Below are 16490 nucleotides of genomic sequence, written 5' to 3'. Positions count from 1 at the left end.
ACATATCCAGCAAAATTTGTCCTTCAGAATTGAAAAGGAAATAAAAAACTTCCATACTAAATGTAAAAGAATTCAAATAACCAAAAGCCTGCACTATGAAATTTACTCAATGAAATATTTCATGAAAAAGAAAGAATCAGAACCAGTAGAGGGATGAAACTCCCTAGAAGAATACTTAACTAAAAGAGAATCAAGTCTTGGCTTGAAGGCCAAAAAATAAAAATGGCTGGAAATATAAATCATCTCTATATTATCAATGTAAATAAGAATCCTTGCATGGCATGTGCTTTGACCCTGAAATCCTACAAACATTTCCATTAAGAGTTTGCTAACACAAATACAAAATTGGTAAGAACAAACTGACAGGGATTCCAAACCCCATTACTCCTCTCAGTACTATGAGGCAGTTCACTGCAGAAAACAATGGGAGTTCAAGGTGTGTGAATTTTACCCTAGTGGTCCCAAGGTCAGGGGTCAGGTACCCTCCTTACTCAGAGTAGATGGCATCTGCTCTACATGGTCCTGCTCTCATATTCACCTGCTTCATGCCTACAGGTTCTGGCCTCACCCTCCCAGACTACTTGTCAGTGTTGCAAGTTCCTCGTTCCTGGTGACTGCTGGGGCCCAGGTTTATGAAGCTTGCTGCAATCAGTCTGTGGGTACTAGCAGCCTCTTCAGTGGAGGTCACTGTTTCCCAAATACTCTGTGAAACTGAAGTATGCTGAGTTGAAAAAAAACCTCAACTAGACTCTAACACAGCCTTGCTCAAACATCTATTTTTCTCAAAGAAAACAATCATAAAAGCATGTTTACACTTTTAATTGTAAGAAATAGTGTGTATTTTGTGAATGCATGATTCCATTTGATTTGGAGATATTTGTTCATGTAGAAGAGAACAATAAACCCAAGAAAGTAAATATCCTTATATCAAACAGTTTATTTTTATTTTTTTAATTTTTATTGTTGGTTGTTCAAAACATTACATAGTTCTTGATATATCATATTTCACACTTTGATTCAAGTGGGTTATGAACTCCCATTTTTACCCAGTATACAGATTGCAGAATCACATCAGTTACACATCCATTGATTTACATATTGCCATACTAGTGTCTGTTGTATTCTGCTGCCTTTCCTATCCTCTACTATCCCCCCTCCCCTCCCCTCCCCTCTTCTCTCTCTACCCCCTCTACTGTCTGTCATTCATTTCTTCCCCTTGTATTATTTTTCCCTTTCCCCTCACTTCCTCTTGTATGTAATTTTGTATAACCCTGAGGGTCTCCTTCCATTTCCATGCAATTTCCCTTCTCTCTCCCTTTCCCTCCCACCTCTCGTCCCTGTTTAATGTTAATCTTCTTCTCATGCTCTTTGTCCCTACTCTGTTCTTAGTTACTCTCCTTATATCAAAGAAGACATTTGGCATTTGTTTTTTAGGGATTGGCTAGCTTCACTTAGCATAATCTGCTCTAATGCCATCCATTTCCCTGCAAATTCTATGATTTTGTCATTTTTTAATGCAGAGTAATACTCCATTGTGTATAAATGCCACATTTTTTTTTATCCATTCGTCTATTGAAGGGCATCTAGGTTGGTTCCACAGTCTTGCTATTGTGAATTGTGCTGCTATGAACATCGATGAAACAGTTTAAATCTGACAGGATGTATTCTCACAGTGGTTGGATCACAACTTTTGCACTTGACTTTTGAGTGCTTGTAATTAAATGTTTGTTTTTCTTCATTAATAAGTCAGATGTTTGATGCATTTTTCCAAATAGCATGGAATTTTCCAGAATTGTATTATAAATGTATAGAATATGTCTTCCAGCCCAGAATACACTAGTAAGATGGTATTAGGTGTTAGAAACAGAACTTTTCTCTGAACTCCTCACTCTATAACCTCAGTTCATGGAGAATATCCCCGCAGGAAAACAAAAGCCTGTAGGAATTTCCTTAGTGACATATTTGTCACTGGGCAAAGACACTTTGGTAAATATTCCAGTGCACATATACTGTTAGGAAGTCCTGGAAACTGCAGTAGTGATTATTCACAGTGTGTGTAGAGTTAGGCTTTGCAGTTTCATTTGCATCTGATAGCATGCTCCTGTGTGTGTAATTTACTTGATTCATTAACCATTATCCATAAAGCCATTCCCCTACCCCAGTGGAACTGAAGAGGGGCCTCCCTGATAAGGGAGGACCTTGGCTTGAAGGCCAGACATACCTCAGAAGGATCTGGTTTTGCCCAACACTTTTGGCTGCAATGGACAGTGCAAATATCCCAAGTGATTTTGCAAAAGCATTGGGCCAACTAGCTGGTGCTTCATACAGCACTATGTCAAACAGAACACGTATTGTTTGCTCTAGAATCCAGGGTGCTCCTTGAGAGACTACTTACTGCATAGGCTCAGGAGGAGCTCGGGAAACTAGTGCCCTGTGGAAGGAATACTCCTTGGCTTGCTTAAAGTCTTCTGTAAAGTCAAGAAATCACTGTTGTGTTTGGACACATTTCTGGAGTCAATGACAGCTGATCCCCTCTCCCTCCCTTTTCTATAAAAGCTACACTGAATTTTCCACTGCCAATATACCCAGACATGATTACAAACTGTTTTTATTGATCAGTTTACATTGTGTTTAAAGTCTCAAAGCAGAGCAAGAAGGGTTGAGGGACAGGGAAGAGGAACGGGAAATGGAGAATTGAGAATTGCTGGAACCAAACTGACCAGTGTGCCAGGTGCCGGTGGTGCACACCTGTAATCTCAGCAGCTTGGGAAGCTGAGGATCACAATTTCAAAGCCAGCCTTGGCAATTTAGCAAATCCGTAAGCCACTTAGGGAGACCCTGTCTCAAAGTAAAACATAAAAATATTCTGGGAATGTGCCTCAGTGGCTAAGTGACCATGTGTTAAAACCCCAGTACCAAAAAAAAAAAAGAAAAAGAAAAAGACAAAGAAAAAAGAAAAAAAGAAAGAAAAAGAAACAATTTTGACCAATGCTATGGACATATATGTAAATAACGTACAATGAATGAATTTCACCTTTATCTATAAATCAGTAGTTTAAGACACTTCAAATAAATTGAAGGAAGGCTTGTAGATTAGAAGTATGGGAAAGGGGGTACTAGGAGAGTTGGGAAACGAGTAGTACCGGGGACTGAAGTGGAGGCAATTAACGTTCTATGTATGTATGATTATGTAAAAGGAAAATTCCGATATTATGTGTAAGATATTAATGAAAACATTCAGAAAACTCTTCCAGACCTGTGGTTATTTATTTCTTTTTACTATTACTGTAGTTTCACTTGCTTTTTTTTCCCCCTTAATTAAGATTGACAAGGGACTGGGGTTGTGGCTCAGTGGTAGAGTGCTTGCCTAGCACATGTGAGGATCTGGGTTTCATCCTCAGCACCATATATAAATAAAACAGATAAAATAAAGGTATTGTGTCTGTCTACAACTAAGAAAAAAAATTTAAAGGTTGTTAAGCTGTGTGCAGTGGTGCATGCATGAAATCCTAGAGATTACCCAGGCTGAGACAGGAGAAGTCCAAAATTTAAGTATCCTGGGCAAATTATTGAGAATCTGTCTCAATATAAAGAAACTAAAAATAAGGCCTGGGACTGTTGTCAAGGGCATGGTGCCCTGGGTTCCATCATTACTGCAGAAGAAAAAAAGAAGATTGAGAGCCACACATTCAATGATTATTTGAATGTTTTATCAATTTATTCCTGATATTACATTTCCAAAGTCATTCATTTCTTTCATTTTAGTAATATTTTTGATACTTTTAACATGAGAATGTTTTTGTCACTCTTGCTCATCTCTTAACATAAATACTAAGATGTCTTATTTTAAATCTGTCAGGTTTGTGTACGATACCTGCTCTGTCTTCTGACTTATCCTGTAGTGCTCCTTAAACTGACATACCTGTGACTAACTATTTCTGTTTGGATATCCATACAGGGAAACCTTTACTAATAATCTCAGCTAGATATTTCATGACTTCTCCATTCTTTCTGGAAATTAAAATTCTCTGAGCCTTCCAAGCAGAGAGCTGTGACCTTCTGTCACAAATGCATAACCTACTATTCCTGGTGTCTGTCTGCAGTACTCAGGTGCTCAATCAGTTGCCAAATTCTCTCTTGTTCTCAGGGTCCCCTATTTCAGCTCTCTGTGTCACAGGAGAAAGAAAGCAATCACCTGAAACACCAACATGTTGGATTTATGTTCCCTTTTCTGACTCCCAAGGAGAACATTGAGAATTTGTTATTTTCTCCTGATTATACCAGATTGTGTCCACTTAAGAATAGGCTGTTCTGGGTACTTGTTCCTCCCCACTTTCAATAAGGCTGTTCTTACTTTTGCACTCTGTACTGATGTTGTCTTAGTTGTACTAACATTATTTGGATGGGATGGAGGGCTGTCCATACCTCTAGGTGTGGTTGTGAAAGAGAAGTCATTTTGCAGAACTGCTAATTTACATGGAGTCTATGCTTTTTTTTCATTGCTCAGTGTATAAATGTAAAATGTGGTGAATGAAGTTTTGTCTAGATTTGCTAACGTGAAAATCAATGGTAACTTTGGGTAGTAGAAAGTTAGAGGAGTACTTGTGAACAAATCATTAGCAAGTTCAAGAATGAACGAAGAGCCTGAGATATGGCTGAATGGTAGTGAATGCCCTGGAATTGACTCAAGGATTTAAAAGGACAATGAAGTCAGGGAGTACAGACCCTCCTTCTCAATGAATTCAAACTAAATGGCATAATTGTGGGTGATCTAATTTTTATCTTGTTTAACTGTACCTTTCAATTCTGATATAATAATCATGCAATATATTTACAACACTTCAAAGAGTCTTAAAATTACATATATGGGGTACCAAAAAATACTAGACTAAGGTTTTAAGTAATAAGTTCATAAAATTATAAACTAAACAAAACCCCCTTGAATGTTATCTCACCAATTTCTTATTAAATCTATTAATTTACTAGTTTTTGTGAATAAAGAGCATATTAAAAACAATTTGAGGGCAATATTTCTTGAATGATAAAAGTACTTTAATTTGAGGATATTTTAAGCTAATCAAATATACGAAGTATGCAATCATATTGAGATACTACATTTAATAACAGTAACCAAGGGAGAGAGATTCAGAAAATAATCTTATTTTATAAAATGAAATTTTGTGAATTGTACATGGTTTGCACATGGTTTATTTGCACACCATCATCTATAAAAAGGAATGTGACATGCATGCAGAGTGCCACTGAAGGAAGATTCCCTGCATTAGCAGTCCCTTGGGTTTAACACAAGATCTGAAAATTAGTGCGTCTACACCCAAACTAGTTCATTGCTTTTTTCTGTAAATGGAGGTTTTTTTTTTTTCGTTTTGTTTTGCAGTGGTTGTAGTGAACCCAGAGCCTGATGCCTTCTAGGAAAGTGCTCTACCACTGTACTATGCCTCTATCCCTGAAAATAAAGTTGTGTTGGATTACATTCACATATCTTCACTTAACATTTATAGCACAATCAGACTACACCCACAGAGGAACTTCTGGTCCACACAGCCTAAACTATTTTCTACCTGGCGCTCTGCAGAAAACTTTCATCAACTCCTTGTTTAGTATATCAAAGTCCCTTTAAGTCCCTTGTCTAGTATGTCAAAGTACCAATTTAATATGCTTTACTAAATACACTGAAGTATTAGTGGGGCATGGATCCCCATGGGCAATCCCTGAGTGACATTTAGATTAATTTGATGGCCCTCTATATGAGCATTCATGCACTGGGAACAAAAACCAAAAATATAACAACCAATGATTATTCTAGTAACAAGGTACAGTGCCAGTAGCAGGCAGCTTCCTTTTGCAATTTAGCAATTGTTACAGGTATTTGAAATAAATTTGCTTAAGATGTGTCATCTATCTAGAGTGCTTTAATTATACTTCACACTATTATTATTCTCTACAGTTCTAAAATTTTAAACATGGTTGCATACTACATTGTTTTATGGATGTGAAAATAGAATGTTTTTTTTATTGAGTAGTAATAAGATTATCTCCAATTTGATATGATAAATACTATAATAAATGCACTTAGAACACACGTATATATATATGTGAAATAGATTTGTATAAATGTTCCTAACACATATATTACATATCCTTTATGCATGTTATCTATATGAAACATATATTCAGCTTTGTATGTTATATATAATATAAAATAAATGTGCTTAACACAAGAACTCCAAGGGCAATATTCACAACTACAACAAATAGTGCCCACATCTTTCTCCCTGAATGTGAATCAGAGCTTCTCGGGGAAAAAAAAAAAATGACTGATTCTGGGTCCAAAGTAGAGAAAATACAAGATGATCTGGAGAAATGTTGTTGTGCCAGAGAGTCGGAAAGTACTCAAAAATGAGTGAGAACACAACAAATAAACATAGAATCACCTTGAAATGGCCACCATTACCCAAATTTGGGGTGTGCAAAATACCAAAACAATAAGCTTACTCTTCTCTCCCATTTGTGTTTTGTTGTATTTGTCTATATTGACTAAATGAAAGAATAAGAACATCATCATTGGGTAAATCACCATGGTAATAATTTGATTCAAACAAGAACCATCAATGAAATGCTAAATCTAGAGGGTGATATTTTGAGACCAGCCAGATTTCTACAGAGTTTCAAAGTATCTCTGCATAAGATGTTTATGAAGCACAAAGGGAAAATAGAAACTATAGCATGGACCAAACTGGCAGATACTCCATAACCATATAGTCAAAGTCAATATTGGCCAGGCACAAAACCAAGTACCTGCCTCCATAGTTTCTTGTGACTGTGTAACTGAGGCCACCAGCTGTTTGCTCATTTGACTAGAAGCTTCCTTTAAGTCCTAGAGGATGCTTGCTCTTCCTGGAGTCTGTAAATAGTTCTCAGCCATGTGGGCTTCCTCAACATGGCTGCTTGCTTAATCAAATCAGGGGTCTGGCAGTGAAGACTGAATATGCTACATTGGGAAGAACTCAACATCACTAGTGGACATTTCTGCCTTAATGGCTGAACCTGAATCCAAACATCAGGAAACATCATCTGATCCCAGACTGAGGAAAAATCCATGAGACTACTGACCTATACCATTCAACATTATATATGTCATGAACAGCACAGAAAGTCTCAGTGCCTGTCCCAGATTAAAGGATACTAAAGAAAGAAGACCTCTGGACACAATGAATCACAAATTGTGAAAATCCCTAATCTTGGATTTACTATGGTTGTTAAGGGCATTGCTGAGATAAGTGGCAAATCTAAATGAAGTTTATATATTAGATCTTCTTAGTTCAATTTTAATTTCCTGGTTTTGGTGATTATATTGCAGTTATATAATACCTTGTTTTTAGGAGACCCTCATATTTAGAAATAAAACAGTATCATGTGTAACTCACAAATGTTTCAGAGAAACTAGACTATGTTATATACCTACATTTATATTTATTTACAAAAAGAGAATAGTGGAGGGCTGGGACTATAGCTCAATGAAATAGTCTAGCATGGTGAGGCACTGCGCATTCTATCCATCTACAACTACAAAAAAATTAGAAAAAAAGAGAATAGTGGAGAAGGGATAAAGCAACAATAATAAACTGTTAATATTTGGGAAGTAGTATCTAGAAATTCTTTGCATTATATGTCTATAAGTCTGAAATTATTAAACCAGGGCATTTATAAAAAGAAAAATGAGTATAAAATGATATTAACACATAGTACACTGAATAAGATAAGCCCTGGATCCATATGGGTAAAATAAATGAATAAATTCAAAGTTGCATGAGGAGCACAAACATTTATATAGTCTCAAGTTATATACCCATAAAACGTGAAATAATTATGAGGTGAAAAGACAACATCACACAAGAGAAAAATCTCAAGATTCCCCTTTTTAGTGATCCCAGGTTAACATCATCAGTAATGGGAAAATTAAACTTATAGGATACATGATGGGATTCGAAGAGAATCACAAAATTATTTGATACTCTTCACAGAAAGTGTGATCTAAGTGTAATCATAAAAAAAAAAACAGAAAAAAATCCACTTGAGATAAATTCTAAAAGAGATGTCCTTAAAAGATTCCATCCATGTCATGAAAGTTAAGGAAAGACTGAGAAATGTTTGAGACTTCAGGAATCTAAGGAATATAATACTAAGTGCATTCTCCAGATCCAAATGAAATCCCTTTGGCTAGAAAGGACACTATTAGACAAGTCACAAAACTTCAAAAGAATCTGATGATTAAGTGATTGATAGAATGTATTAGTATTAACTTTTTCTTGTGAAAGTTGTATGGAAGTTATGGAGCATGTTCTGACTTAGAAGAAATATTTTAGTAATCAAGAATGATGGCAAGTCTCAGAAATTTATGCTCACATGGTTCAGAGAAACAAAGTTCTTTTTAATAGAACCTGGAACATTTATTTTAAAATTATTTCCAAAAAATTAAAGTTGAAGAACCAAACAAAAAGGGAAATATTTCAAGGCTTTAGACATTCTTTCTCATCAGGAAAAAAAAAATGTCAATGCTTAAAATGAAAACTTAGAAAAAGTATATAAGGTTGACTGCACTAAAATAATTATAATACATTAAAACATTGCTATAGCCACAGTCTTGATGTGGCAAAATAATGTCTGTCTAAACTCTTAGGTACATATTTAGAAATAAAAATTGGAAAATAAAAGTAAGCCATTAATAATGTGAATTTAATTCCGTAAAATTATTAACAAACACTTGGTTGTTAGGGTAATGTTTAATCAGTTGTCATTTGGGCAGTTTTAATACATAAAACTCAAACTGATGTGCACTTGCACTTCAGATTTAGTTGTAGGTACTAAGAAAGTTTAAAATTTTTTTAACTTAATATGTGCTCACTTTATTCAACTTTGTGAAATTGTATATTACACACACACACTCTCACACATACACACACACAAACACACACATACACACAGACATTATCATCACCAAAAAGAAAGTCTAATTCCATTGTAGTGGAAAAAATATAACAAAACATTTTAGGACCTCTAAGCTTAGTAAATAATGCCAGCAATTAATAAATGGGATGACATCCAATGAAAAAGCTTCTCCACAGCAAAGGGAATAACTAGGTATGTGAACACAGAGCCTATAAAACAGGAGAAAATCTTTGCTAGCTACTCTTTTGATGGAGGATTAATACATAACGTATATGAAAACCTTAAACATTTTACACACAAAAAAATCAAATGACCCAATTAGTAAGTGGGCAAATAAAGTAAACAGAGGCCAACAACTTTATGAAAAATGTTCCACACATCACTAGCAATATGGGAAACGGAAATTAAATCTACACTGATTTCATTTCAAACCAGTCAGAATGACAGATATCAAGAATACATATATAATAATATAACACGAGGATGTGGAGAAAAAAGAATGCTTGTACTGTTGGTGGGATGGTAAATTAGTACAACCACTACTCAGTATGGAGGTTTCTCAACATACTAGGCATGGAACTGCCACATGACCCAGCAATACCATCTTTCAGTGTTTATCCTGAAGAATTAACGTCATCTTTGTACAGTGACACATGCATGTCCATCTTTTTAACAGCACAATCCACAATTGCCAAATTATGGAAACAGCCTAGGTGTTCATCAAAGGTGAAAGGGTGAAGAAAATGTGCTGAATATACACAATGGAATTTTATTCAGCCAGAAAGAAAAATGAAATTATGTCATTTGCAGCAAAATGGATTATGTTAAGCAAAATAAATCAAACTCAGAAGGTCAAATGTTGTTTGCTTTCTCTCACATGCAGGAGCTAGAGAGGAAAAAGGTAAAGAAATGTTGGAACAAAATCATGAAAATAAAAGGGAGATCAGTAAAGTAAAAAGATCTAGGGGCGGGAGGTAGGGATGGGCGGGGAGTGTTAGTGACATTGGCCAAATTATATTATAGTTTGAGAGTACATAAAAATCCAATGGGTACGTACTACAACTAAATTCAAATTTAGTTGTAGGAGCCAAGAAAGATTCAATTTTTTAAATTTAATATATGCTAATTTTATTCAACCTTGTGAATTTGTGTATTCCATATATACATGGTAATGCCCATTATCACCAACAACAAATAACTCTAAATCCACTTGAGTGGAAAAAATAACAATTCATTTTTCTATATAGCCCCTGGATTAAAGAGGAATTTGGAATAATGACAACATATTTTGCTACAAAGAAATATTTTACAGTGAATATAGTAAAGTTGTACTGAGAAAAAACATAGTCTTCTATTTATTTTTGAAAGTCTAAAAATGAGTAATATAAGTTTACTAATCAATGATTGACCAGGCTGAGTACATTAAATATAAAGTTCAAAAAGCAGAAATAATTTAAAAAGCATGACTAAGAAACATGTAAAACTAAATGTGTAGAAACGATAAATAAAAGCAAACTTGAAATGTTAAACCAGAAATACAGAAGCTTTATAAAAACATAAAATAAAAATATAAGGTCAGAATTCAAAAAAAGTAAAACCCAAGGTACAAAATATTCTTAAATGATAATAAAATAACTTGATATTTTTACTGGAATGTTTGCAGAAGTTCTATTAAGTCTAGGTACAAATTCTATAGCAAATGGAACAAAATGAATTATTATTATATTCTGTCTCTCAAAGATTTCACAGTTTACTAAAACATTACTTTGAAATATAATTTGCCCATTGTTGAACACTGAGTTAATTATCAATGTGCCTGAGTAACAGAGCTTCGGGTTTCCCCATTCTTCATTCCTCAGTTCACCATTCATATGGTCAGGTAGCATCAGAATGATCAGATTAATATGAGAATGTTCACTCTTTACATGTTCAATCCCCAGTACTGAAAACCAAAATCAAATAAATAAGTTCAATCAAGAGAATAATAAAAAATCATAATAAAAATCAAGTATAATGGAAAACCAAAGAATGCTAGGCACTGAAATTAGTATCCTAAAACGCTTTTTATTGTTTAAAATTTTTAGATTTTAGATTTTAAATGTCCAATTTCATACATACTTGACTTGTGACTTGATCTAGTTTCTTCTTTATTCCTGTGTCTCCTCTTCTAAATTAAGGTGACAATCAGACGAAACTTCAAGTGAAGCCCGTTCTTGTTGAAGTGGTCTCACTGCTACCTGGTAAGATATTTCTGTTAATGATTTTATAAATCACCTTATGATTTCTGGATATTAACCATACTTAACTCTTACATAGTTCTCTGAAAAATATCACCACATACATCAATCTATCTCCCTGGATGCGCTCTTATTTCTGGATTCTGTTGAGGACACAGAAGGTGTTGTCTTCATGTCTGATCACTTTTATGTTCTTTAGACAACAGATTCAGCCCTCTATCTGTTCCTCCCCTGATGCAATGCTTGACAACCTACTGAATTCTCAAATATACATGAGTATGTGGATTGGACTAGGGCTGGTGAATTCTACAGAGAACATTACCCCCTTTTTTCTTAGAGGCTCAAATTGACACCAGAGTTCCTCACACATTTACTCCTCTGCTCAAGTCTTTCCAAAAGATTCCCAACTAAGAATTAAAAGGAGACCCTAGGTGACCTGGCCTCCACCTCCTTCCCTGACCACAGCTCCTAAAACTTGCTCCACTCCTCACTCCATTCCTTGTGTACGTGAGTCCTGCCACACTTTGCTAGTCTCAAAATGGGGATTCAATGCCCAGTTAGTGAACCACAGAGAGCTACAATTATCTTTGCATTGGATGAAGTTGTATCCTTTACGACACTAACAGTTAAGTCTGAACAAGTTGTCTGCAAACATGCACGATTAATGACAGAAACGATGGGTAGCTTAAATCAACTATGATTTTCCAGCCATTAATCCTATTATGATTTCACAAAAAGTAGATGCTTTGAAAGAGGTTTGTGGTCATAAAAAATTGAGATGGTGATTTTCAATTCTACTACTACTGCCATGAATAAAAGAACTAAGCAGAATAGATAAAATGCTAGTGAAGGAGAATTATTACAAAATATATCATCTACACTTCGGCTCAGCTGTCAAAATAGCCCACTTAACTCAATTTACATATGAGCATTTCTTTTTGTCGACTTCATCATGGTCTTAAAACAAGGGACCATAAAGATATTACAAATATTATTCAAGGGTGGGACATAGTTCACTGGGAGAGAATGTGCTAAGCATTTGCAAGAACTTGGGTTCAATTCCCAGCAGTGTGAGAGAGTGATAAAGTAAACATGGTAAGTCCTTAACACATGAAGGGTATGTGGGGATTCTTGGTACTGTAGCAAGCTTTCTGTAAGTCTGACATTGAAAGGTTTTCAAAATATGTTTTCATGTTTGGTTTGCTTAATTACATTCCAATAGAAATCCATACATGATATTTGGTTGGTGTGGAACTTCTGGGTCTTGTAATCTACAACAGTTCATATTTCTTTTCTTAGTGCTGCTTATTTGTGTGTGAAAGTGGATCATTTGTTTAGTTTGGTTTGGATTTTTTCCTTGCATGACATGTTCCTGCAAATTATTTCATAGCTTGATTTAATATTTTTTTCCTGAATGCATTTTATTTTTTAATTTGTTTTAATTAGTTACACATGACAGTACAATGATCTTGACATATCATACATTTGAATCAGATGGGGTATAATTTCTCATTTTTCTGAGTGTACAGGTTGCAGAATCACATTGGTCATGCAGTCATGTATATACATACAGCAATAATAATGTCAATTTTATTCTGTTGTCCTTCCTTTCCTCCCTTCCCCTCTCCTCCCCTCCCATCAGTTCTCTCTACCCAATCTAATGTGACACACTTTTTTTCCTTTTTCCTCACTTTGTCATACATGTATTCTGTATAACGATGAGGGTCTCCTTACATTTTCCATGCAATTCCCCTTCTCCCTTCCTTTCCCTCCCACCTCTCTTCCCTATCTAGAGGTAATTTTCTTCTCATGCTCTTCGTCCCTACCCCATTTTGAGTCATTCCCCTTATATCAGAGAAAACATTTGTTTTTTAGGGATTGGCTCACTTCACTTAGCATAATCTGCTCTAATGCCATCCATTTCCCTGCAAATGCCATGATCTTGTTATTTTTTAGTGCTGAGTAATATTCCATTGTGTATATATGCCAATATTTTTTATCCATTCATCCATTGAAGGGCATATCTAGGTTGGTTCCACAGTCTAGCTATTGTACATTATGCTGCTATAAACACTGATGTGGCTGTGTCCCTGTAGTATGCTGTTTTTCAAACTAAAAAGTTTTTTTCTCAGCAAGAGAAATAATATGTGAGGTGAATAGGGAGCCTACATCCTGGGAACAAATTTTTACCCCTCATACATCAAATAGAGCTCTAATCTCTAGGGTATAACAAAAACAAACAAACAAACAAACAAACAAATAACCCAATCAGCAAATGGGCCAAGGACCTGAACAGACACTTCTTAGAAGAGGATGTACAATCAATCAACAAATACAGGAAAAAATGCTCACCATCTCTAGCAATCAGAGAAATGCAAATTAAAACTACTCTAAGATACCATCTCACTTTAGTAAGAATGGCAGCTATTATGAAGTCAAACAACAACAAGTGCTGGCGAGGATGCGGGAGGTGGGGGGAAGGTACACTCATACATTGCTGGTGGGACTGCAAATTAGTGTAGCCAATTTGGAGGGCAGGATGGAGATTTCTTGGAAAGCTTGGAATGGAACCACCATTTGACCCAGCTATTCCTCTTCTCAGACTATACCCAAAAGACCTAAAAGCTTAATTAAATTTGAATTCAAGTGAATAACTATATTTTTAATATCAGTATAGGTATATTAAATATTTGTAAATTAATATCTTCAAGCTTCATAGGAAACACAATGCCTTTTTTACTCAATGTACAGCATTGAGTAAAAATATCTCAGATTCAATATTTTCAATTGTTTTTGGTAAATTTTGCTAAAAATTTACCAAAATTTAAAAATTGGTGAGGCCAATTTGGAAAGCAGTATGGAAATTCTTGGGAAAGCTGGGAATGGATACACCATTTGACCCAGCTATCACCCTTCTCGGACTATTCCCTGAGGATCTTAAAAGAGCTCACTATAGGGATACTGCCACATCAATGATCATAGCGGCACAATTCACAATAGCTAGACTGTGGAACCAACCTAGATGCCCTTCAATAGATGAATGGATAAAAAAATGTGGCATCTATACACAATGGAGTATTACGCAGCACTAAAAAATGACAAAATCATAGAATTTGCAGGGAAATGGATGGCATTAGAGCAGATTATGCTAAGCGAAGCTAGCCAATCCTTAAAAAACAAATGCCAAATGTCTTCTTTGATATAAAGAGAGCAACTAAGAACAGAACAGGGAGGAAGAGCATGAGGAAAAGATTAACATTAAACAAAGACGAGTGGGGGGAGAGAAAGGGAGAGAGAAGGGAAAGCATATGGAAATGGTAGGAGACCCTCAATGTTACACAAAATTACATATAAGAGGTTGTGAGGGGAAAGGGGGGGAACAAGGGAGAGAACTGAACAACAGCAGATGAGGTAGAGAGCGAAGATGGGAGGGGAGGGGAGGGTAGATAGTAGGGGATAGGAAAAGTAGCAGAATACAACAGTCACTAATATGCCATTATGTAAAAATGTGAGTGTGTAACTGATGTGATTCTGCAATTTGTATTTGGGGTAAAAATGGGAGTTCATAACCCAATTGAGTCAAATGTATGAAAGATGATATATCATGAGCTTTGTAATGTTTTGAACAACCAAAAAAAAAGTAATTTTAAAAATTATTGATGCTTCGGAAATAAGAACTATAAGGTACCTATGTTCTAACATAAATTAATAAAAATCTTGTATATTTGAAATTCACAATAAAATTTATTTTGTATTCTGAAAAAAAATTTTTGAATGCAGTACTATGTACCTCTGAATCTTCAGTTTTAATTACCACGTAATTGTACATATTTATAACGTACAGTGTGATATTTCAAAGCATGTATACAATGAATAATGACCAGAGCAGGGAAATTAGCAGACATCACTTCAAACATGGATTATTTCTTTGTGTTGGGAATTAGGTCAAATGTGAATTTGGCAGAAGTGAGGTTGTTTTGGAGTTGATAGAGCAAATACATTTATAGTGTATGGATTTTTCCACACAATTAGATTCAACATTTAGCCATAAGCAAACATTACTTTGAATTCTCCTTCAAAGGTAATTCATATGTTTTTATGCTTGGTACTTACTGTTCTTTCTGTTTTCTCATTTTCATATTGATTCAGTCTTTCTTCAATACGATCACATTTACTGCTTAATTTATTAATTATGTTTTCCAGAATGAGATAGTGGTTTTTAGTCTCAGCTCGAAGTTTTTCTACAATATCATGACATTGCTGTTGGATACTTATTACTGTGTCTTTATTGACAGATTCATTGTGAGGTTTGTGCAACTGCTGTTGAAGCAATGTATTTTCAGTCTGTGGTTGTAATCTCTCCTCTGTGGAATCCTGCTTCCCATCATATTTATTCACTTTAGTTTGTTCATTGTGATATGTGTATTTAATTTTCTTTATCTGACACTGTGTTTGCCGTAGGTCTCCTTGTAGAGTTTCTAAATTCAAAGTCATTTCTTTAACAGCATGTCTTGTCTGACAGACTTTATTTTTTAGGCTACAGAATCTTTCTTCATACTTAACAAGGTCTTCGGAAACAACCTCACTATGAACTTTTAGGCGAGAGATATCAAAGTTCATTTTGGCCTGTGAACGCAAGTATTCCTCTCTGGCTGACTGGAAAGCAAATTCTTGGTATCCTTTTGATGTCTGGCCTTCATAATGATGGAAGGGTTCAGCAGCCAATGTGGCATGGTACGACTTAACTTCTGTTTCCAGTCTTTCCCTGTTTTCTTTTTCATACTCCAGTTGAAATTTTAGCATTGTTATCTCACCTTTCATCTTATTAAATTGTTCATTATCCTGGAATGGATTCGCTCCAGCTGTTTCCTCTTTCTGCTTGATTGTCTTTTGAAGGTCATCATACTTTCCTTTTAAAATTTCAATATCCTCAAGGTATTTCTTTTCCTTTTCTTGGTTCTCATGTTTTATTGTGTCTATTTCTATTCTTTTCCTAGCAATTATATCCTTTATCCTGTGATATTTATCCAACAGATCTTTTCCCATTTTATTGCTAGTAGAAACCTAAGCAAAACCAAGGAAATAGTTAGCTAGCACTCATTTCCAAAAATTCTATATATATAAATTTTTCTCCAGTTGGAAATTTTTCTCCAGTTGGACTCCATTCATTGCAACACTTTATATATATATGGAGAAAAATTAGAGCTAAACTTCAGACCTTATAAAAGCATATATTCCCAGAAGTTCAAAAAGTTAATTGAAGGGAATCTATGAGAGTACAAAAGA

General features: G+C 35.1%; 1 protein-coding gene across 1 annotated transcript in view; it reads right to left on the bottom strand.

Moving 5' to 3' along the window:
* Window positions 1–15290: 15290 nt before the first annotated feature.
* Window positions 15291–16490, bottom strand: part of LOC139705502 (ankyrin repeat domain-containing protein 26-like) — a 90531-nt gene continuing 89331 nt past the window's right edge. Inside the window, exon 30 of the mRNA XM_071611725.1 lies at window positions 15291–16268. Coding sequence (XP_071467826.1) covers window positions 15291–16268 — 978 coding nt within the window. The remainder of the gene's footprint in view (window positions 16269–16490) is intronic.

The sequence above is a fragment of the Marmota flaviventris genome, chromosome 4, assembly GCF_047511675.1.
Source record: "Marmota flaviventris isolate mMarFla1 chromosome 4, mMarFla1.hap1, whole genome shotgun sequence".
NCBI lineage: Eukaryota > Metazoa > Chordata > Mammalia > Rodentia > Sciuridae > Marmota > Marmota flaviventris.
This window is presented reverse-complemented; position numbering and strand designations above follow the sequence as displayed.